Source organism: Aspergillus fumigatus, chromosome 3 (assembly GCF_000002655.1).
Source record: "Aspergillus fumigatus Af293 chromosome 3, whole genome shotgun sequence".
In the NCBI taxonomy this organism is placed as follows: Eukaryota; Fungi; Ascomycota; class Eurotiomycetes; order Eurotiales; family Aspergillaceae; genus Aspergillus; species Aspergillus fumigatus.
The window spans coordinates 2,184,021-2,204,328 of record NC_007196.1 but is presented as its reverse complement, the minus strand read 5'-3'; the positions used below and the strand labels follow the sequence as shown (position 1 = coordinate 2,204,328).

At 49.8% G+C, this 20,308-nt stretch overlaps 9 protein-coding genes across 9 annotated transcripts; 5 read left to right on the top strand and 4 right to left on the bottom strand.

Annotated features, from left to right (window-relative positions):
- Positions 1–221: 221 nt before the first annotated feature.
- AFUA_3G08600 (translation initiation factor eIF2 subunit beta) lies at positions 222–1,628 on the bottom strand (the record flags this gene model as incomplete). The annotated part of the gene is made up of 4 exons (XM_749662.2): positions 1,501–1,628; positions 1,132–1,261; positions 446–1,069; positions 222–388 (listed from the first exon to the last, which is right to left on the bottom strand). Exons 1-4 carry the CDS (start codon positions 1,510–1,512, stop codon positions 222–224), a joined length of 933 nt encoding a protein of 310 aa, XP_754755.2. The 5' UTR covers positions 1,513–1,628.
- Positions 1,629–1,950: 322 nt separating this feature from the next.
- Positions 1,951–2,764, top strand: AFUA_3G08590 (uncharacterized protein; the record flags this gene model as incomplete). Its single annotated transcript, XM_749663.3, has 2 exons — positions 1,951–2,224; positions 2,278–2,764. The coding sequence occupies 2 exons, from the start codon at positions 1,951–1,953 to the stop codon at positions 2,379–2,381; spliced, it is 378 nt and encodes a 125-aa protein (XP_754756.2). The 3' UTR covers positions 2,382–2,764.
- Positions 2,765–3,084: 320 nt separating this feature from the next.
- AFUA_3G08580 (RNA recognition motif domain-containing protein) lies at positions 3,085–4,296 on the bottom strand. Its single transcript, XM_749664.2, has 7 exons — positions 4,180–4,296; positions 4,102–4,118; positions 3,842–3,879; positions 3,712–3,784; positions 3,505–3,611; positions 3,283–3,395; positions 3,085–3,229 (listed from the first exon to the last, which is right to left on the bottom strand). The coding sequence occupies exons 3-7, from the start codon at positions 3,859–3,861 to the stop codon at positions 3,186–3,188; spliced, it is 357 nt and encodes a 118-aa protein (XP_754757.1). The 5' UTR covers positions 3,862–3,879; positions 4,102–4,118; positions 4,180–4,296; the 3' UTR covers positions 3,085–3,185.
- Positions 4,297–4,388: 92 nt separating this feature from the next.
- Positions 4,389–8,069, top strand: AFUA_3G08570 (uncharacterized protein). The gene is made up of 3 exons (XM_749665.2): positions 4,389–5,918; positions 6,002–6,381; positions 6,434–8,069. Exons 1-3 carry the CDS (start codon positions 5,789–5,791, stop codon positions 7,718–7,720), a joined length of 1,797 nt encoding a protein of 598 aa, XP_754758.2. The 5' UTR covers positions 4,389–5,788; the 3' UTR covers positions 7,721–8,069.
- An 88-nt stretch (positions 8,070–8,157) lies between these two features.
- AFUA_3G08560 (gamma-glutamylcyclotransferase) lies at positions 8,158–9,737 on the bottom strand. The gene is made up of 6 exons (XM_077804376.1): positions 9,317–9,737; positions 9,226–9,257; positions 9,122–9,171; positions 9,064–9,068; positions 8,927–9,011; positions 8,158–8,877 (listed from the first exon to the last, which is right to left on the bottom strand). The coding sequence occupies exons 1-6, from the start codon at positions 9,406–9,408 to the stop codon at positions 8,311–8,313; spliced, it is 831 nt and encodes a 276-aa protein (XP_077660532.1). The 5' UTR covers positions 9,409–9,737; the 3' UTR covers positions 8,158–8,310.
- A 632-nt stretch (positions 9,738–10,369) lies between these two features.
- On the top strand, positions 10,370–11,389 carry AFUA_3G08550 (putative short-chain dehydrogenase/reductase family protein; the record flags this gene model as incomplete). The annotated part of the gene is made up of 2 exons (XM_749667.1): positions 10,370–11,217; positions 11,269–11,389. The coding sequence occupies 2 exons, from the start codon at positions 10,370–10,372 to the stop codon at positions 11,387–11,389; spliced, it is 969 nt and encodes a 322-aa protein (XP_754760.1).
- A 534-nt stretch (positions 11,390–11,923) lies between these two features.
- AFUA_3G08540 (EF-hand domain-containing protein) lies at positions 11,924–13,019 on the top strand (the record flags this gene model as incomplete). Its single annotated transcript, XM_749668.2, has 3 exons — positions 11,924–11,964; positions 12,026–12,933; positions 12,997–13,019. The coding sequence occupies 3 exons, from the start codon at positions 11,924–11,926 to the stop codon at positions 13,017–13,019; spliced, it is 972 nt and encodes a 323-aa protein (XP_754761.2).
- A 592-nt stretch (positions 13,020–13,611) lies between these two features.
- AFUA_3G08530 (MDR family MFS transporter) lies at positions 13,612–16,049 on the top strand (the record flags this gene model as incomplete). Its single annotated transcript, XM_749669.2, has 5 exons — positions 13,612–14,246; positions 14,297–14,326; positions 14,380–14,690; positions 14,743–14,864; positions 14,914–16,049. Exons 1-5 carry the CDS (start codon positions 13,947–13,949, stop codon positions 16,047–16,049), a joined length of 1,899 nt encoding a protein of 632 aa, XP_754762.1. The 5' UTR covers positions 13,612–13,946.
- A 611-nt stretch (positions 16,050–16,660) lies between these two features.
- On the bottom strand, positions 16,661–19,366 carry rlmA (SRF-type transcription factor RlmA; the record flags this gene model as incomplete). The annotated part of the gene is made up of 3 exons (XM_749670.2): positions 18,534–19,366; positions 18,303–18,459; positions 16,661–18,250 (listed from the first exon to the last, which is right to left on the bottom strand). The coding sequence occupies exons 1-3, from the start codon at positions 18,587–18,589 to the stop codon at positions 16,661–16,663; spliced, it is 1,803 nt and encodes a 600-aa protein (XP_754763.1). The 5' UTR covers positions 18,590–19,366.
- Between the last annotated feature and the right edge of the window lie 942 nt (positions 19,367–20,308).

Genomic DNA, 20,308 nt, shown 5'->3' with positions numbered 1-20,308 from the left:
TGGTTCCCAAACACATGGACTTGACTTCTGGTCTTCACGTCGTTTCTATTTTTCCAAATCCTGCATAAACTCACGACATCACATTTCGATCCTTTTTCATCATCATCCACATAGCAGAGGAACTTTATACGAAAATGGGGGAAATAAACAGGAAAAAATAAATGAAAAGTATCTTCCCACAGCCGGCTCCATATAGATCCCCCACCCAGCCATAACCTCGTTTAGCCTTGTCTCTTTCTGCGACCAACCTGTCCACGGAAACCGGTCTTGATGGCGGCGACCGACCGACGAGAACCGCAGGAGTTGCAGGTAACGAAGTAGAGACGGTTTTCGCCCTTGTTGAGTTCGGTGTCGGGGCTGCGGCAGGTTTTGCATGTAACATATTCAACTGGAGGCTGTCAGCTACTGTAGTATTCAAATCCAAGAGGGACATAAAGGAACATACCGATATATCTTCTCAAGACGTTCTCAATCTGCTTCTGCTGGAAACGACCCTTAATGACCAGACGCCTGCTACCGTCGACACTGCCGCTGGTACCCAATTCGGCGAACAAGAACTGCATGACGTGGTCGTCCGAACGCTTCATACGCTTGCAGATGTCGGCGATGTTCGCGAAGATGGTACGACGGTTACCTTCACGCAGACACTGAGGAGGAGGGATCTTATACGACTTGGTGCCGCTGGACAGCAGGTCGGGATGGTGGCTCTGGATGAGGGAGAAGAATCGGGAGACGAGGAGTGAGTACGGGATGGCCTGGGTTGCGTCGTGCGCCCAGATACCGGTGCCGGCTTCGAGATCGCCCTCAGGCAACTCGCCCTCTTTCTCCTCGGCAGCGGCCTTCTCCGAGATACCAGCTTCGGCGAGCTTAGCCTCAAAGTCACCCGTATCGACCTTCTTGACCTTCTTCTTCTTCTTTTTCAGGGCGGTGGGGTCGAATTCCCCATCGGCGGTGGCAGCGGCGTCGTCGCCTTCACCGGCCTCAGCGTCCTTGGGCTTCTTGGTCTTCTTCTTTTTCGAGAGGCCCTTGAAGAGTTCGGTTACTTCGTCGACTGCGGCGTCTGCTGTGCCTGCTTGAAGTCAGTTTCGGCTGCGGTCGCAGGTTTGAGCGACAGGAAAAGTAGAAGCATACCAGCTTCATTCTCAGCTGTGGTGATTTGAGGAGCGGGAGCCTCTGTGACTTCGCCGTTTGTGTCCATGATGACTGCACCTTCACTGAAGGCAACCGATTTGCGTTGCTTTTGAGGAGTAGGCTCGACCTGCTAATGGACCCGACGACAGGTTGTTAGCAAGGTGGAAATAAATTAACAGAGACGATATCCCTTTAAAAAAAACAGTCTGGCGATTGTTCACTGCCTAACACAGGCAATTGTTACAACTGATGGTGAGGTGGCAACGTAGTGTGATTAGGCCGATGGGGGGTATGAAATGTGAAGATTGTCCGCATTAAAGAAAATGTGGGAGGGCAGAATCGGTAAAGGGAAAACAGGGTGTGACGTACAGCATCCGCCATATTATATATGTCCTTTCTGCAGCAGTAGGCACTTCCAAATATGATAACAGTCAGGAAGAATGTTATCTAGCAGTAAAGACTTGCCTATAGGTAGCCTGACGAGAGGTTGATATATTGGTAGAGACATATCTTTGGGTTCGTGATGGCAATTCTGTTATCGCGGTACGGGTTCACGTGACTGTGAGTCAAATAAGGTAGTTGTGCACTCGTATGACCGTAATTTATTCACGTGACTTGGCTCTCCTGGATTACATCAGGGCCTGTCTTTAGATGCCTCTCAAGTATTGGGTTTCTGATCTTGGATATTTCTATCGGTCGGCAACACTTCATGCTGCATTCCTTGTTCAGGCAGTAGGCAGGCCGCTGCTTGATTTCATCATCGGTGTTTTACTTCGCTCATTAACCCGTCCCGTATCCCAGATTTAAGTCAATTTCATCATGTCGTTCTCCTCACCTTCCGCCTCTAACCCGTCCCTCGCTACGTCTGCGTACATGGTGTCTTCGGTAGACAGGTACACATCCGGCTCAGACGATGAGATTGCATCCCTTCCATCAGAGTCTACCACCTCTTCAGATCTGGACACACTTTCAGACGACTACTCAGATGCCGAGGAGGAATGGAGAGAAAGCATTGAGCAGCTGGAGTTACTATTGACCATGGTCATCGTCCCGTTTATCGGGAAGTATCTGGGAAGGAGATGCGCTTATTGGGGTACGCCCTTTGACTTCTACAGCATGCAAACAAGACTGATGTGAGTGACGTAGGGTGGACTCGCTTTATGGAATGGAAATACCCAGTTGAAGTCGTCATAACCAACAAGGCAGCCTTCAGGGGAACTGGTGTCGTTGAGGCTTTATCTCCACTGTGAGCGTCTCAACAAACTCAAAGTCACCTTAACAATTCGATCTGCGGTTGCGGTCGTGCCATGGACTGTGAGGCATTTTCGTGATACCCGTAGTTCCTCAGGGAGCTCTACGAAGAGCAGCAGCAGCTTCCGTCCCTGGAGGTCGTTGCATCATTCCGCGATGGCGGCTCTCTGGTTACATCCAAAACGAGAAAGCTTACGTCGCAGCTTATGAGTTAGTGAACTTGTTCGATGACCTGCTTCTGGATCCAAGTACAGTATTATGTAAATATAGTCAAGAGGTACACTAAATTTGCCTATTTGACGAGCTCGCGAGCTTCAGAGAGTGGGTTATACTCCGTGATCGTACGAGCGTTGCGAACTGTAGGACCAACGGCCAGATGGTCGAATATCCATGACTGCTTCGATCAAGACTGCAACACCGCCAATTCATCAATGAAGTTTAAAGAGGAGTGCTTCAGGATTGAGTTTTTAAAGTCTAGAAGGAAACTTAAGGAAAAGTACGTCGCCATGCAACGGCCGTCAACCAATCTTAATTATCTCGATAGGCGAGATGAAGACGAAATTGAGAGACAAGCAATAAGCACTAATAAATTCCATCATCATGAACTTGTGCGTCATTCACGTTCAAGAAATGCGATAAAGAGCCCGGCATGATCATTTTCATAATCGTATCTCATAACTTATCTGGCGAAAAAGGTACGGAGAGAAACGAGCTAGGTGTTTTCGACTGAGGCATTTAAGCAGCGTTATTCGAGGGGCGCCACTCTGGAAGGAAATTAGTGATTATTCGGAAGGGACACGACTCTACTCACCGCCGTAACCCCGGTTACCTCCATAGCGTTGGCCACCTGTAAAACTTGTCAGTATTAAATTCGTTGAACAATTTGATGGGAGCATATACCATTTCCGGGAGCACCCTCGGACTGGTTGTAGCCACCACGGCCGTGGAAGCCACCGTTGTTACGGGCAGGGCGCTCGGAGGCCTTGTCAACACGAATGGTGCGTCCATCGAACCTATATGCGTCATTTGTTAGTGCTTCCGCGATGAGAGAGACGGTTCAAAAGAGTACAGGTTGGACACTCAGGTACAAACTACAGTCTGAAGGGATTTGGGAAAGCTTACTCCTGGTTGTTCATAGCATCCATAGCAGCATCAGCCTCGGTGTCGCTGCTGAAACGAACGAAACCGAAGCCACGGCTGCGGTTGGTGTCACGATCCTTGACAACGATCTGCGTATCGTGAAAGAGTCATCAGTATGGTTTGGGAAGGTAGTAACAATCAAAAAGATAGTGTGATAATGATCAATGAGAGGGAAAAGGTACTACTAACAGCTTCTTCAACCACGCCATACGGTTCAAAACCCTGACGAAGGGCGTCATCAGTGGTGTGCCATGCGAGGCCGCTATTGAATCGTTACTTGAGAAAATGCGTTGAAGTTTGACGTAAAATGAAAACACACCCGATGAAAAGCTTAGACATGTCGAAGGTTGAACGAAACTATTCAGTTGAATTAGTACTGAGACAAAGTGGCAGTTTCCCGAAGACCAAGGTGATCGAAATAAGTGGATGAAAAGGAAGGAGAGGGGAAGAAATCAAGAGCAGAAAATTTCTCCCTTTTTTGACAGAAATTTTTCCACAGCAATCTTGCTGCGGCTGTGCCTGAGGATGTCGCTGGTCCGTGAAACAAACAGAGCATACAGCAAGGCAAGGGACACTCACAGTAGAAACTTTTGTTGCTGGAAGACAAAGAGTGTTAATATCACAGGTGAGTTGGATGAGGAGGAAGGATATTCTCACAGTTTGATAAGGCAAGACGAGCAGTGGATTAACCGTGCAGAACCTGCGAAGTGGGAGAGTGAAAGGGAGGACTGAGGGAGGTGTAGCAAAGATGCAAAGCGGGGGTTACTGATTACTACTCCTACAGGCTACGTACTCGGCAATAGTATTATTATTTTTCCCTCAAAGCGATTATAAATTGATAAGCGGGAGCCATTGTATTACCATTATTCTATTAATGCACGACGAGTGCACAAAGGGAGCAGTCTAAGGGCGCTAGAGTATGGTCGCCACTAACCTGAGAGCTGATGCGCACCTCCGTCCCCCTCACTGGGAAGTCGGCAGCCCATCTGTAGCCTTTGCGCAGTAGCAGGTAGGAACTGGAAATGCCAGACCAAGCAGAAGCCTGAATCTTACCCTAAAGAAATACATGCTTGAACGAGTCCGTGGCTGAACGGGGGTTCTGGGAATAGAGGAGTTTTGATTTTGAGAAAGATACTTTTTAGTCCCTCATTTGTCGTACCATGGGTGGTATCTCACCCTGTACCTCGCATATGATCCTACATTAGCCGGAGTTTGTCCATCCCTGTCAGTGTACACTTTTCTGCAGAAGGTAGCATCTCCTAGGATCGTGCTCTTTCTCATCTCAGAAAGTGATGCATTATGGCACAGTATTGTGTAGACCATCTGTATCCTCTTAAGGCCCAGTGGATTATTTGCTGAATTGTGGAGATCTTTGATAAGATTGGTGAAACTTTGCGTCGCCGTTGGGAAGAGTAAAACAAAAAGTTAAAAAGGAGAAAAAGAAAAAAAAGAGAGAGAAGGGGAGGGGGAGGGGGGAGGGCCCAAAACCAATTCTTTTTTTAAAGAATTTGGGCAAGATCTCCATTGCTTGACTGTTTTACTGGAAAGCTATGGCCTAGATGGTCTAAGTGCCGCAGCAACACTTATTGTCAGTCACATCTCACAATCATTGAGAGCCAGTAGCTTGTCATTTTGTTTGGTCGGGTTGGCGGGTGCTAAGAAGAGCCAAATCCTCCTATTAAGGCAAGTGATTTGATAAATTACTGCTCCCTTTTGCCCCCTCCTCACACTAGTATTGAAACTAATCTTCGATCCGACCACTTTATATCACTTAGATAGGAAGAGACCAAACAACGAAAGTTTGGAGAGGAGGGGCAGAATTGATAATGGTGGAGAATTGATCCACATGTGCCTGGTTATTAACTTATCTAGACTCATGCCTTGATAGGAAATATAAGCGAGACGCTTGGAACCCACCTTGGCTTAGTACTCCGTAGATAGGACTAGTTTATATCGCACTATGTACCTCTGTAGGTGCATAAGAAGAGTATTATGTCTTGTTCGAATCTCAGTGTGATGAGATCAATACGTTGGATATCCTCTGCCATGACTGAAACTCACGGATGCTTTTCTGATACCTGGATGACCCAAGGCAGCTGGCGAGGAAGCTGCTTCCTGAGTCATGATTTCCTATTCTGGAACAGTTGCTTACAATCATTCGTCATCGATGTTGTCAACTCCAGAAGGAAAGGCGTGCGAGCCGACATGATCCTACTGGCAACAAGTTCAGCCAACGAGTAACCTCAACCTGAGCACAGCTATATACATGCATCAATCCTCGCGAAGAGAACGTCACCTGGCACCAAATGCCCGGGAATTGATCCTCAAATGGCTTCTTGAACGTGAGAACTCGCCGATACATTATACAAACAATCATGCCTCTGATTCTGCAGAAGGTGAATTTTTTATCCATCTCGCGTAGAAGTATCACACTAGGGGCCATTTTCCGCTGACGGATTCCTGTTTATCATTGACCAAGCGGCTCAAGAGAAGAGCCAGCAATGCTGCAGCAGTCGGCCTCCCATCATGCAGTCTGCATCAATTTCTCCAAGAAGGGCCCTGCACGAAGGAAGATCCTTTGCCCAATGCCCCGCTCCTTTGGACAGCATCAGATGGTCACCCTATCCTGGAAAGCATCCTATTGAAAAAGGTACAATTATTGAAAAGGTAAGCAAGGGTGGATACGAACGCAAACCACGAAAGAAGACAAGAGAAGACCATTATGAGTACAAAGGCTCAACATCTTGTATACAATCAAAACAATCGCGGACAAAAGCGAAAAAGTCATCAAAGCTGGTTAGGAGACATACGATCAATGACAGCTTCCATGCTTCTAATGTCACACGAGATCGATTAACAGTATGCATTGTTCTTCAGCAGGCAAGAGACCCATTGCTGACGGCCTGAGCAGCTACATTCGCACCTAAATCTAGGTATTTTCAGAAGAGGGAAGACTTCATCGCCAGTGAAAGCCGGCGAGCTTCGACATTTTCCCCATTTCTCGGGGATTCGCAAGCTGGTAAACCGAGGTCGAGTGCCTGAGAAGGGGTTTTCAGAGACAAGATTCTTGAGCAAGAAACTACGGAGCGATAGCGAAAGTTGCACAAGCCATCAGAGTCTGAACAACAAGAGGAAGGCTCGAGCAAATCCCGAGGATTCCCAGCTACTCATTTCGAGCTACTTCCCACTTCGCTCACTCGAAGATGAAGCTCGTATCCAGGGCTTTGAGATGGAGGCAAGCAGTACCTTGTTGCGTTCATCTCCGAACTTACAACAACAATCACCGGCAGATTGCAGCGTGCGCAACATAGCATTGAAGAGGCATGTGGCTGTTGCCGTTCAATCTCAAGCTGATCAGCCTAACCACTCCGGGGCATACAATCCTGATGTTCATCGTTGCGAACTCTCTCTATCATCAACACCTACTAGTATTTCATACCATGAACACGCCGCATTCTTGTCTGAAAGCTGGTCAGAGATTCACATAAGACAGCTTCTGCATTTTGATTTGAGCTCACAAGATAAGGTCAAAGATGAGTCTACCCATCCTGTTAGAAAGTACTGGAGCTTGGAGGACCTGAAGCTCCTGCTACAGGGGCGGGATAAGTTTCGTCAACAAGCGACGGAGCCCCAAGTCGTTTCAGAGTGGTCATTCTCGGGTAGCAAATGCAACAGTCGCAAAGCAAGCTCTGTCTATAGAGTGGAGGACGCTGATGAAGATCATTCAAAACAACTGAAACAAACGGTGTCATTGGAAGATATGGGAAATAGTTTCGTTGAGGATAGCGCAAGCCTAAATACGAAATTCATCTTTCCAGACGCTCCTGACAAGGGTCCCAAGGACGAGCCAGATTTTAAGCACACATCTGATACACCTCTAGCGAGACCCAGGAAGACGACACTGGCTAATAGGAGCAATGCTGGCTCGAAGGAGGACTTTGACTCGGGCTCCGATACAGTGAAATGCCCTGAGCATCCTACCAAATCCCAAGATGAGCGCTTCTTCTCCTCGGTATTTCAAGCCGGATCGTTTGAACAAGAGGTAAACCTCCAGCCCGCTTCAGGAGCAGGAAGGGACGAATTCGATGACGACATGGTCATATTCTCTGCTGAGGAAGCTCAACTCCAGGATGATATTATGATTGCTTTGCCACACAGGCGCTCGATGCGGCAACACATGACGCGATCATGCATCTAGAAGCAGATACTTTGGGATATGTGTGGGACTATGCAATGCGGATTCCTCTGATTGCTGAGAGTTTCGAGAACGACCCAGCCTCTGAGGACGTCCTTCAAAATCGTGTTCTGGTGGGTAAAGCATCGCTACATTGTCCATGGGAGGCTGTACCATATCCGTCGCATGGCGTTTTATCCCCACATGGAATAGAAGAAGAATTGATTGATATGCCCAAGAAATTTTGGCGGCAGAACAGGTTATATTATGATTTGATACCGGTTCGCATCAACTTGCTTGAGAGAAATACTCATTGGTACCAATTACCATTCACTGATTTTGATATATATATATATGTAATACTGAGCGCTATGATAGCTTTTAAATCTTTAAGCATCCGTATTCTGTTCCTTCTCTTCTTTCCCTACTTGCAATTCTACGTCCCAGTGACGGGGATCTTTCATTCAGGAAAATACCAAATCATTATCGAAGGTGGTTGAGCGTAGGGTCCAACAGACCTTCAGTAGGGTACGTGTACATGTATATACCCAATGTATACCGTCTATTCTATCTCATCATCATGTATAGCCGTCATCTGTACATAGGCCTGCACACTATTCGATCTGCGAGGAATCCCTATGCGCCTCGGCCCACGACGCTTCGAGGGATTCCTTCACGTCTCTCTCCGCAGCCGCCTGCTCGGCTGTCGCTTCCTCAGTGCTCTCAATCGCCTTGACCCGTCGCACCAGGTCAGTGACATGCATATCAGCACTCCCAAGCCCTAGGCCCTCTAACGCTTTCTCGAGCAGGTACAGATACTCGGTGTTCTTCCCGCTCTGGCCCCGGCCGTGGCTAATCACCTCCGCGACATCCTGCGGTTCGCGGCGAGCCGGGTCGCGCAGGAATTGCGGATTGCTAGGCTGCCCGATATACACCATGCAGGTGATTGGCGCGGCGTGCGCCGGCGATAGCGACTGTGTCTCCGGTACCGTCTCCGTCTCCGGGGCCCTTGAGACGGTGGATGTGGCGACGGCAGATATGGGATGAAAGGGGGTGTAGTGGACGGTGTAGCCATCTATTTCGCGCTCGTCGAGATAGTCGTGGACTTCCTCGGCATGGGAGGCGGGGATGTGGTATGCTGCGCCCCAGACACGGGCTGTTGAGGATTCAAGATGTGCGTGCTGGTCCATCAGACGCTGAGGCGAGGCGAGGCTTGAAAAAGAGACTTACCGGGTCGTCTAGACTTTCCCAGAAACCCCGTTCAATAACCGTTACCACACGACCTGGGGCTTCTGGAGTGCCGCGATGGTCGGTACTAATGTTGATCAGCGATAGCTTGGCGATATCTGAATATTGGGAGTGTGTACCTGGCCTAGTGAAGGTCAGAGATGACTAGAACGGGTGTATATCTGCTGAAGTACAAACCTGCCAGAAGCGTCGAACATAGCCATCGATATAGCCTGGGACTCGTTGGTCTGTACCAGGGTTAGATGCAGAGGCCAATGTATGGCTTGGCAGATGATACACACCATAGTGTGGCGGTGGCTTCCAAATGAGACTCCTATTGAGATGAGTCAGCCGTGAAAGCAATTGGATTGAATCCGCAGGAGCATGACTTACCCATAACCAAATACCCAAAGGTCACCGTCAGGAAAGTAGTTACGCCATGTTCGGCCAGCTGGCAGACTTTGAGGCGTATCTGGCGTGGTCATATCTGCCGAGCCTCCAGAACAACTCTAACGATGTTCAACACACTTATATAGAAGTTCGGTAGAAAAGGATAGTTTCTCAGCCGATGATCCTTCATCACACGGCACAGAAGTCCTGCCGAGCAATCAACTCGTATTTAGAGCAATTTATTCTGATGTTTTCAGCAAGGTATCAAGTATACCAAAAGAAGAGGGTATGTTGAATTGATACGTTGATAGAATGGCGACAACTTAATGCCAGATTATACAAGACGTGCTCGATGTTTGCAGTGTTTGTCTCCATGCATAAAAATCAGCGAGGAATCTTTCAGACAAGACTGCCCCGAGCGTCGCCGGCCTATCCAAGGAGCGCTTTTGCATCCACGTGGCCCTGTTTTTGTGTAAATGGCCAGTGGTATACCAGCCCCGAATTGAATGGAAATCATTCTCATGGCACAAACGGGTCCAGCCGCTTCTCGCCACCGTCCATTGACTCTTCTTCATTGCTCTCGTCGCCGACACCCCTCAATCTGGAGCAGTTTCTCCTGCTAGCTAATATTATGTTGGAGGTACTTGCAAAGGAGTGACGGAAATACAGTCTATCTCATCTTAAGTGGGCTGCCCAGACGCCGCGGCAAGCCTAAGCAATGGACTAATTATTTGCTTCTCCTGTCTGGTACACAGACTTATGAGAGTTACGGACTCTTCCATCTCGTACTTTAGGTAACATTGAAATCCCTACCTCCTGGTTTACCATAACAAGTTAGAGCATTGAACTGATAATGTAGGCCTATCTCTACGAAAAATCCGCTCGCTGAAGCACTTTGTTGTCAGCAGCTTGCCTAATCTACCTGCTGTCTAAGGCCATGTAGCTCAAAGTTGCTTTCTAAGATCAATTTATCGTTTCCATACGCCAACATCAGCGACATAGCCCTTTTCTTCAAGTCGTTACCATTAATCAGGCTGGTCTTCTCGCCTTCTGCAAATGTCGTCCCCCGAAAGCCCCACCGGAATCTCTTTTGCAGGCCAAACGGTGGTCCTGACCGGGGCGACTTCTGGGCTCGGGTTTGAGGCTGCCATCAAACTGCTCAATCTCGGTGTGGACTCTCTTGTTATTGGCTGTCGCAACCTGGAGCGAGGAGAAGCGACAAAAGCTGAGCTGGAGCTGCGCACCAACAGACCTGGGGTAATACATGTCTGGGAATTGGACATGAGTAGTTTCCAAAGCGTCAAGGATTTCGCAGCTCGCGTCAACACAGAGATCGAACGGCTGGCCGTCGTATTGCTCAATGCGGGATTGTGGAATCGGAGTTACATAGCATCTCCTGATGGGTGGGAGGAGACGTTGCAGGTCAATACATTGTCCACTTCGTTGCTGGCAATCCTGCTTCTCCCTAAACTCCGGAGTAGCTCGTCGGCTGAAAGCCCCAGTCACTTGAGGGTGGTATCAAGCAAATTGTTTACCAGAGTGGAAGCGGACAGTCTGCGGACTGACGGCTCATTACTGGAGCATCTCAACGATCCCAAGCATTTTAATGGACCCCAGCAATACCGGATCTCGAAACTCCTGATGGAATATGTCCTCAAGACGGTGGCGCAACACGCTCGTGAGGAGAATGGGTCAGTCCCAGTGATCATCAACACTGTCAGTCCTGGGTTCTGTGCGTCCTCTCTGGGACGGCAGTACGACCGATTCTACGAGCGATGGATGATGTGGTTAGTATATAAGCTATTTGCTCGCACGGCGGAACAGGGGAGTCGGTCCCTGGTCAGTGCAACGTATCAAGGAGTCGAGTCACATGGGAAGTGCTGGAGAGACGATGGTTACGTGGAGTAAGCACCGAGCCAATCTTTGTCCATTGAGACTATGCTAATTGAGAACAGTGAATCTGCTGCTTTGACCACGGGGGAAGAGGGCAAACAACTTCAAACTAAAGCGTTTGAGGAAATCTTTCAAGTTCTTAGGCATTCAGCTCCACAGGTCGAAGAATCAATGAAGAAGTAGTGTTGAAAGATGTATAGCTATCTGCCTGCAAAATAGAAGATCCACCCGAATATCAGCCAGCGAAAAGCCACTTAGGTATATGTCCCCAGGCTGGTAGGGCTGAACATCACCTTACCGTCCAAGAAGGAAAAACAACCCACGGTGGCTTGTTCTCTGCTACAGGAAGCATAATGGAAGCTCAGGAAGAACTTAGATAACATACTCTCAGAGGTCGTCTTCCGGGACCCAATGATAAAAACCATCCCGTAAATCTATTGTTTTGCTTGTGTCTTAGCATATGCACGACTCAAAGATAGCCCCACGGCTCCGCTTTCACTTTTGTTGTACGAGTACGACGAAAGAGCTAAAAGATAGCCAAGTCGCACCAGAACTTACTCGAACTCCTGAATCACCTTCTATTCATCCACTTCATCTTTTCATTTATCCTCTTTATGAGCACGTGGATGTCTTGAAAATTCTCCCTTCGTCTTTTTAGACAGGAGCGCTCTTCGTGGTGATCCTCACTGTGCCCACCCTCCGTTACGCCAGGCTACCATGGCTTACAACAAATCTTACAACCCCGATGCGCTGCCAGCGTAAGTGTTTGTGAATGATGAGGTGACTCTGTGTTTGTGTCTGACTGACCGAGGAGGACAGGCATGCTGAACCGGAACAAGTACGAACAAATTGCCGTCAGACAGATTGCCTACCCCCCGCCACTGACTTCCAGCAGGTCGCCCAGATGATCGGCTCCATGCAAGTCTCCTCACAACCGCAGGCCCAGCGACCTCCTCGAACATCGTCTCATGCTCCGCCCGGCGGGCACCCCCAGAGAGTCCCCGTCACGAATGCTCAGATCAACAAACCCCTCCCTGCGACCGGGCCGCCTCCCGCAAGCCATGCGCGGCCGCATCCCCTCCACCCCTCGCCTCCGCCCCAAAACTACGGCTTCGGGCCCCCTCCCTCGCAGCCCGTACGCAATCGCCCTTCTCCAGTCTCGCGTCCACCTCAATCCCCCCATCCGCCTCCTCTGTCCGCCCCGCACGATGACCCTCAGCAGCTCTTCCCACTCTTCCGCGCTGCCAATGCCTCACACTCGGGCGCTCTGACCGAGATGGAGCTCGGATCCGCCCTCGTAAATGGCGACTATACCTCTTTCCATCCCAAGACCGTCAAGATGATGATTCGCATGTTCGACCGGAACAGCAGCGGGACCATCTCGTTCGACGAGTTCGTGGCGCTGTGGCGGTTCCTCGCTGCGTGGCGGGAGCTCTTTGACCGGTTTGACGAAGATCGCAGTGGGCGCATTAGTCTGCAGGAGTTTGAGAAAGCGCTGGTTGCGTTCGGGTACAGGCTCAGCCAGCCATTTGTCACGGTGCTCTATACCACGTTTGAGAGCAAGAAACAGCAAATAAACGGGGGGCATGGACCTGCCAAGGATGGGATGAGCTTCGATCTCTTTGTGCAGGCATGTATCAGTCTCAGACGAATGACAGACGTGTTCAAGCGGTATGACGAGGATCGGGACGGGTATATCACACTGAGCTTTGAGGAGTTTTTGACTGGTAAGTGGCGCTTCGAGGCAGTCTGGTCTGATTGATGAACTGACTGATGACGCGATCGTGTAGAGATTCTACAGTTGCAGGACTAGAGAGGGACGGATGGATTGTGCATTGTGTATACATGATTCTGTGTTCTGAAAATGCTTTTGACCTCGTGTACTTTTTATGCCTCTTTTCTTCCCCTACATACATTATACCCCTGAATAAATTATTGAAGCCATAACACAAGCTCGTCAAGATCCCAATGGTTGTCTCACTGATACTGTACTCCCGTGCCAAGAAATGCTTGATATTAGACATTGCATATGACGCTGAGGAAAATGGAAAGAAAAAGGAGTGAGCTCGGAGAATAAATTATTCTATATTCTTCAAATCTTCACATCTTCGTCTACTTTAAAGGCCTTCTGCCTACTTCTGTTGCGAAAAGCATCGCACGTCAATTGTTAACAGCCATGTGGATGACATCGTAAACTTCATGATGGATATCCAAATCCTCTCTCGCAACAACAACTTTCCCACTGTTCGTATTCTCAGACAGATCGCGTTCTGTTCGAACATATGGGTATGACTCAAATGACTATGATGAAGGAGATAAGACAAGTTTCTCGGCCTTCAACTCGGCGTCGGAGTCGCATAAGTTGTTAACGCCGACAAAATCTACCTCTCTCCACACTAGGGGTTGGCCTTCTTCTAAGGCTTCAAGGCTCGAGGCTTTGGTACTTACGACTACGAGTGACGCTGGTTTCTTCCTTCTTCACCTTGGTCGAAATCTTTGAACTTGTCTTCGAGTGAAGCTATCCCCATTGGCAGCCCGTCATTGTGCCGATCGACCATCAACTAAAGCTTCTCTTTTGTCCGGAGTATTTATCAATTTTCTTTTCTAAGCTCGGCTTTACCCGAAACTTTTCCAACTGATTCGTATTCTCTTGCTTACTTTCCCCGCTGCCAAGTCGAGGCGACTGGAGTCGATAATCGTCAGATTTCTTTTTCTCGACTCGTTCTATTCTGCTCAAATCATGACAGTAGACGGGGAGAAAGACCATGACTACGAGAACGATAACAAGAGCAGTTTAACTATGTCGGACAAAATCTCTCCCTCTGGGGAGGACAGTCTAGAAAAGTCCGCCACTATGACGCCGCCGTCAATTGGGGATGATCAACTGCCCGTCAACAACCCAGATCATCCATCTCATGAATCTCATGAAGACTCTGACGGGAAAGATGTTGAGACAGATGGCTCGCCGTTGGACCGGACGCACTCTCAGGCGCAGAAGTTGGGGAAGAAGAAGATTTTGATTATCATGCCTGCGCTTTGTGTATGTTTCCGTCATTGGGATTGGTATAGAACTGTACTGACGATTTCTAGCTGGTGTTGTTTCTGGCCGCTTTGGATATGGTACGTGCTATTAACTCTTATTGATTTTTTTCAGGCGAGGCTGACTTGTCTAGACAATCGTCTCAACGGCTCTTCCAACCATGGCTGCCCAGTTTCACGCCTCCGAAAGTGGTTATTCATGGATGGCTTCCTCGTATTTGCTCGCCAATGCTGCCTGTATCACACTCTGGGGCAAGATCAGTGACATCTGGGGCCGTAAGCCGATCCTGCTTATGGCCAATGCTGTGTTCCTTGTCGGCAGTCTGATCTGCGCTCTTGCGGTCAACATGACCATGATGCTGGTCGGACGAGCGATCCAGGGTGCGGGGGGTGGTGGTATCATTGTCTTGGCCAATATCTGTGTTACTGATTTGTTCAGCGTCCGGTAAGTTGGATCTCTTTCTTTGCTTTCGACTACTCAAGGCTGATTCTTCAAGGGAACGGCCGATGTACTATGGCCTGTTTGGCGTGACGTGGGCCATTGCGGGTGCTCTTGGCCCCATTATCGGAGGTGCCTTTACGACTGCTGTGACCTGGCGGTGGTGTTTCTACCTGAACTGTACGTATAATCTCGTTGACCTGTGGCGGAATCAAGCTGATTTGCTCAGTACCTGTCGGTGGCGTCTCGTTCGCAATCCTCGTCTTCTTCCTCAAGCTCGAATCCGGTGGCACGCCGCTGTTCGAAGGCCTCCGAGCTATCGATTGGTCCGGCACTGTTCTCATCATCGGAGGCACACTCATGTTCCTCTTCGGGCTGGAGTTCGGCGGTATCAACTACCCCTGGGCCTCGGCCACAGTCATCTGCCTGATCATCTTCGGCGTAGTGGTCTGGGTCCTAGCGATGCTGAACGAGTGGAAACTCGCCAAGTATCCTCTGATTCCCGTGCGACTTTTCAAAAACTGGCACAATCGTCTCGTCCTTATCGTCTGCTTCTGCCATGCCTTCGTCTTCATCGCCGGCTCCTACTACCTCCCGCTCTACTTCCAGACCGTGCTGCAGGCCTCCCCGATCCTCAGCGGCGTCTACGTCCTCCCCTTGGTTCTTAGCCTCTCCGTCGTCTCCGCAGGCACAGGCATCATCATCAAAAAGACAGGTCGCTACCGCGAGCTGATCGTCGGCGGCTTGGGCCTCATGACCCTTGGCTTCGGCCTTCTCATCGACCTGAAATATTACGCCTCCTGGCCCCGCATCATCATCTACCAGATCATCGCCGGTGTAGGCGTTGGCCCGCTCTTCCAGGCCCCCCTTGTCGCCTTCCAGGCCAACATCCACCGCTCTGACATGGCAACCGCCACCGCAACCTTCGCCTTCCTCCGCCAGGCCTCCTCCGCCATCTCCGTTGTCCTGGGCACAGTCGTCTACCAGAACGACCTCGCGCGCCAACAGCCCGCCATCGAGGCCGCCACAGGCCCCGAAACCGCAGCTATACTCGCTGGCTCCTTTGCTGGCTCCACTGGCTCACTTGTCAAGTCTCTCCCCGAGGCTGCCCGCATCGTCGTCCTCGAGTCCTTCACGCATAGCCTGAGCAGGCTGTGGATCTTCTACACGGCTGTCGGCGGCTTCGGCTTCCTCGTCAGTCTCTTCATCCGGCCCGTCGAGCTGAGCAAGGCGCACACCTTTACGAAGACCGGCTTGGCGGAGCAGGAGCGCGCCCGGAAGGAGATCCTCGCGGAGCAGAAGGCTGAGGCTGAAGCTGCGGCGGCAGCCAAGCGGACTGATCCATTGCCAAAGGCGGAGGTATAACCCTCCTCCCTAGCTTCTTCATCGTTCTTTTATGCTTTCTCGAATGTCTATACCTATATTTAATGTACATAATCGGTAATTGGGATCGCGCATGGCATGCCGTGGTTCGCATTCCATTCGTTGCGCGTACATAGCGTTTTTGCATTACTCTCCCCAAAAGTCAGGCACCTAATAAAGCATCCTCTTGTACATAACCAATCTCTCCGCTTTCAGTAGGACGGTTGTGGTTATTAGCTGTAAAAGTCGGAAGCGAGCGCTACGTACTCAAGACATTCGCAAAGGAGCCTAGCAGCTCAAGCAATCCTTTTACCTAATTAGTACAAGCAAATACAGATCACATTCCCAAGTTCTTCCAGAAAACGCACTGCAGCCGTATCAACAGCAAGAGAACCAGAAAAAAATAAAGGAAAGGGGTATAAGCTACCAACAAATCCAAACTTTGACAAATGAGAGGTGACGGCCAAGAAGAAAAATGAAAAATGAAAGGTGAGCCCGTGAGGCCATCGCAATATTCAAGAAAGTAAAGAAAAAAAAGCCCCAACGCCCTAAAATGCCTTAGGTGAAACAAGATTTTTAGACAAATCAGATTGCAAGCACAATCCAATGAGGAATCACGTCTTGGATTTCTTCGCCGTTCCCTCGATGCTAGGACCGCTGTCGGGACTTTTGCGCTTCTTCTCCTGTTCATCTTCGCGCGCGAACCCTGGACCGGTCTGAACCGCTGGAGTGGGGAAGGTTAGAGGACTAGGCAACATGTTCGTGTCGGGACCGGACCTGCCGAACCCCCATTCCGGGAAGAAACTCGACGGTGACGGAAGAAGAGCATCAGACACAAATCGACTGGGTAGAGCAGAGATCGGCGTCTCTATGTTGTTATTGCTGTTGTACGCATTGCTGTTCTGGCTGGCAGTTCCCGGCGGCGGTGGCCGAGCGAAGGGATTTGGGGGCCCTGTGGCGCCAGCACTCAGAATTGCTCCGGCAGATGGCGACGGTGGAGGGAGAACCACGCCGGAGTGATTGGTGTCGGGATTAGCCTTGGCAGGAGTCACGGTTTGGTTGCCGGTGGACGACGAAGAATCTGCTGTAGCACTTCCCCGGTCAGAATTTTCGCTTGGTATTTGCACCTTAAGCTGTGGCCGCTTCGAGGGCAGTTGACCACTATTCGTTCGTGGCGGTGGCTTGATATCAGGAGCTGACTGAGACCGTGCCGCATCGGCTGTGGTCCTAGGCGGGGGTGGGGGCGCAACAGGTTGAGCAGGTGGCTTGATTTCTTTCGAGTCATTCTGTTTTGCTTCTGCCTTGACGTCTGCACTCTCAGTGCGTGGAGACTCGCACGTAGGCGGGCCGAGTCCGAAGTGACGGGCCAGAACGGAGCCGCGGTCATCGATCGGCGTGAAGATACTGCGCGATTTGGATGACAGCGATCGCTGGTGCGGAGGAGAGGGACTTGTTTCCACCTTTAATGGACCAACCATCTGATCTGCCGAGGAAACATCGGGTAGGGATACCGGTCGAGGTGGTTGCGACTGCTCTGTCGGAAACGCAGGAGGGATCGAGTTTCTCCCTTGTTCGGGCAAGAAAGGCTGCGCGACCTGTGGTATTGACGCATGAGGCGGTTGCGAGAGTCCCATCGCAGGTGTCTGCTGAGCAAGCGGATGTGGATGTTGGGGGAGATGCTGCGGGGCTTGATGGTGCGGCGGGACTGGTTGAGGCATGGGATGTGGAGGTATTGCGTGCGGCGGTAGTGGCTGTTGCGGTCCATAGTGTGCGAATTGGGGTGGGCGCGGTTGTTGGGCTATGTTGGGGTTGGCATTGGGATGATACATCGAGGGATTTGGAATATATGCGAACCCATTTTGTGGCGGGGGCGGTGGAGTTCCATGATGTTGCTGGGGGCCCAAATTCGAACTCACGCGTCGAAGATGATTTCTTGAGGATGGCCTTGAAGCACCTTGAGGTTGCGGAGTACCATGTCGCGGATCAAAGGGTATTCCATTAGAAATGGGCGGGGAGGCAGATGGTGCGTGGTTGACGTGCTGAAAACCAGGATGGCTGGGGATGTGGGCGGGAACCACAGCAGGTGGGTTCTGGGTTGTAGGTTGCATCTCTTCTGGAGCAGGAGTGGTCTCGTCCTCGTCATCATCATCGTCCCGTTTCCCATTGAAGTCCTCGGGGCCTTTATGTTCGTGCGGCGGGCCGTACTGATATTCATGTCAACGTACTGAATTGATGCGGATAATGGAGGGAACGCACATATTGATAGCGACCCAATGTCTCTCGCATATCACATGATGAGAATTCGTAGAGCTTCTTGTTGTGACCAAAGATGATGACGGCGACATCTACCGAACATAATACCGCGAGTTCATGTGCCTTCTTGAAAAGACCGCCCTTTCGTTTCAGAAAGGTACTAGAAGCGGTTGACAATGTGAGTCAGTGTCGCATTCAAGACCCCTACTGGGCGATGGATGCTGGACGACTTACACTGATCGATTGCGATCATCCTTGATCGCCTTAATCTCGATCTTTCTTCGACCCATGGATAATGCTTATGTGATAAGCAGTAAACAAGGAACACCACGCGTCAAGCAGTAACAGAGAATTGCTGACACCACACGATAGGACAACCAGAGGACAATGTGGGGATGAGCTTGTTCGTGATAAATGGCGCGGCGCGAGTTGAAACTCAAGAAGCGCCGCTTGAAGAGGGGATAGATAGATAGCGGAGCGCGACGGGGTAAGGATAAAAGCCTGTGTGCTGCGGGCGCCAGGTTGCAGTCTGTCCCAGCTGCTTGTGGTTACCTATTTTCTTTATTCCTACTTATCGTGGAATACTATCGTTTGCAGACAGCTTTCTCCACATCAGATGGGATGAAATGGCAAAGAATAACGAACGGAAGGATTAGGGGAGTTAAAGAGCGTTAGAGAAGAAATGATGGGTGATGCCCTTATAGAGGGATGAACCCGCGGGCGCGAAGATAATCAGGACGTTTGACCCGTCAGGAAGAACACAACAACACAAACCCGATGACGGAAGGATAAGGAGGAGCCTCTGGACTCCTCAGGCCGCCGAGTGAGAAGAAAAGTCAATCAGAAGAAGAATATAAACGGTAAGATGAACGGATGCGAAAGCTCGATGAAGATAGGATGGAACGACAATGAGTCGATGGAGAGTGACACGCGGTTGATGCAGAAGATTCTAAAGATAGAATAGAATTGATGGAAGGGAAAAAAAAGTGGGATGGTGACTTTTATGCCGTCGGCTCCCAGTTCTCCATATGTGGCTGGTGCTGGCACATGATTCGTCTGTCGCTCGCTATAGACAGCCGCCATTGCCGACCCTTAGACGCTGACTATTTTAAGCCAATTAGGTCGAATATTCTATAATTCGCTTGCTTTCTCATGAATCGCTACTGAACGATCGATATAAGACTTGAATCTCACTGGGGTATCATTCCAGTAGATCCTGCACATATTTTTACTTTTTCACATCATCAACATCATCGAGTAGGTGGCCTGGTCAAGGCTGGCAACCACACGAAGCCTGGTCCTGCACAGCCACACCCAGGCCGGAGCTCCAAGCTTCGATAATTTGATATGGTCAGTGCCGTGCTGAAGCGTCATTGATTCGATATTGATTGGTTCCTTGGGCCCATTACTGATGCTTTCAAGAATCATTAGCTATGATTAATGGGCTATTATAGGTCGAGTTTCTGCTTACCATGATCAACCGATTAAGGGCTGTGAAACTGTATATGGAAGCTACGTATATTCGGCAGCGTGGGCCTTGGGGGGTTACCATGATAGAATAATTTCTAGTTGACAATTATGCAGAGAGTGGTTCGTTTATCAGTGAGCTGAACCTTTATAGCACCACCAGATAAATACATAGGTATGAGATTCTTGGAAAGTCCTCGCAACCTGTCCAAGGCTATTCCCAACTGTTCGACAATTGCTATGCGTAACTGTCGGGGCGAAGTTGTGAGCCGATGACTCATACAGTGCCCAAATTTCCTGAAAGTCTCCATTCAGATATTGATTATACTGAGTTACATGCTAGTCACTTGGCATGTAGGCGTACAGACGTACAGACTTAGTTCCATTCTAGTCTGTTATGCTTATTTATGGGTGCTGTGATCAACCAGCCTTGACCATGAACGATGGGGGTTGGACATATCACAGCCAGACCAGGCGTAATTTGCAGTGCACAGCTGCCAGTCGGGCCTATACCATTCTAAATTGTCGCGCGTCACAATGAG

What these genes read in the sequence shown, in the direction of transcription:
- AFUA_3G08560 (XM_077804376.1), bottom strand. Translation starts at nt 9,408, where the DNA reads ATGACCACGCCAGATACGCCTCAAAGTCTGCCAGCTGGCCGAACATGG. An exon ending in GAAGCCACCGCCACACTATG is followed by an intron (nt 9,172 to 9,225) that starts GTGTGTATCATC and finishes ACCCTGGTACAG; the next exon opens with ACCAACGAGTCCCAGGCTAT. An exon ending in GGGAAAGTCTAGACGACCCG is followed by an intron (nt 8,878 to 8,926) that starts GTAAGTCTCTTT and finishes CTGATGGACCAG; the next exon opens with CACGCACATCTTGAATCCTC.
- AFUA_3G08580 (XM_749664.2), bottom strand. Translation starts at nt 3,861, where the DNA reads ATGTCTAAGCTTTTCATCGG. An exon ending in ATGTCTAAGCTTTTCATCGG is followed by an intron (nt 3,785 to 3,841) that starts GTGTGTTTTCAT and finishes ACGATTCAATAG; the next exon opens with CGGCCTCGCATGGCACACCA. An exon ending in CGAGGGTGCTCCCGGAAATG is followed by an intron (nt 3,230 to 3,282) that starts GTATATGCTCCC and finishes CAAGTTTTACAG; the next exon opens with GTGGCCAACGCTATGGAGGT.
- AFUA_3G08570 (XM_749665.2), top strand. Translation starts at nt 5,789, where the DNA reads ATGCATCAATCCTCGCGAAGAGAACGTCACCTGGCACCAAATGCCCGG. An exon ending in TGCCTCTGATTCTGCAGAAG is followed by an intron (nt 5,919 to 6,001) that starts GTGAATTTTTTA and finishes TCATTGACCAAG; the next exon opens with CGGCTCAAGAGAAGAGCCAG. An exon ending in TCACACGAGATCGATTAACA is followed by an intron (nt 6,382 to 6,433) that starts GTATGCATTGTT and finishes CGGCCTGAGCAG; the next exon opens with CTACATTCGCACCTAAATCT.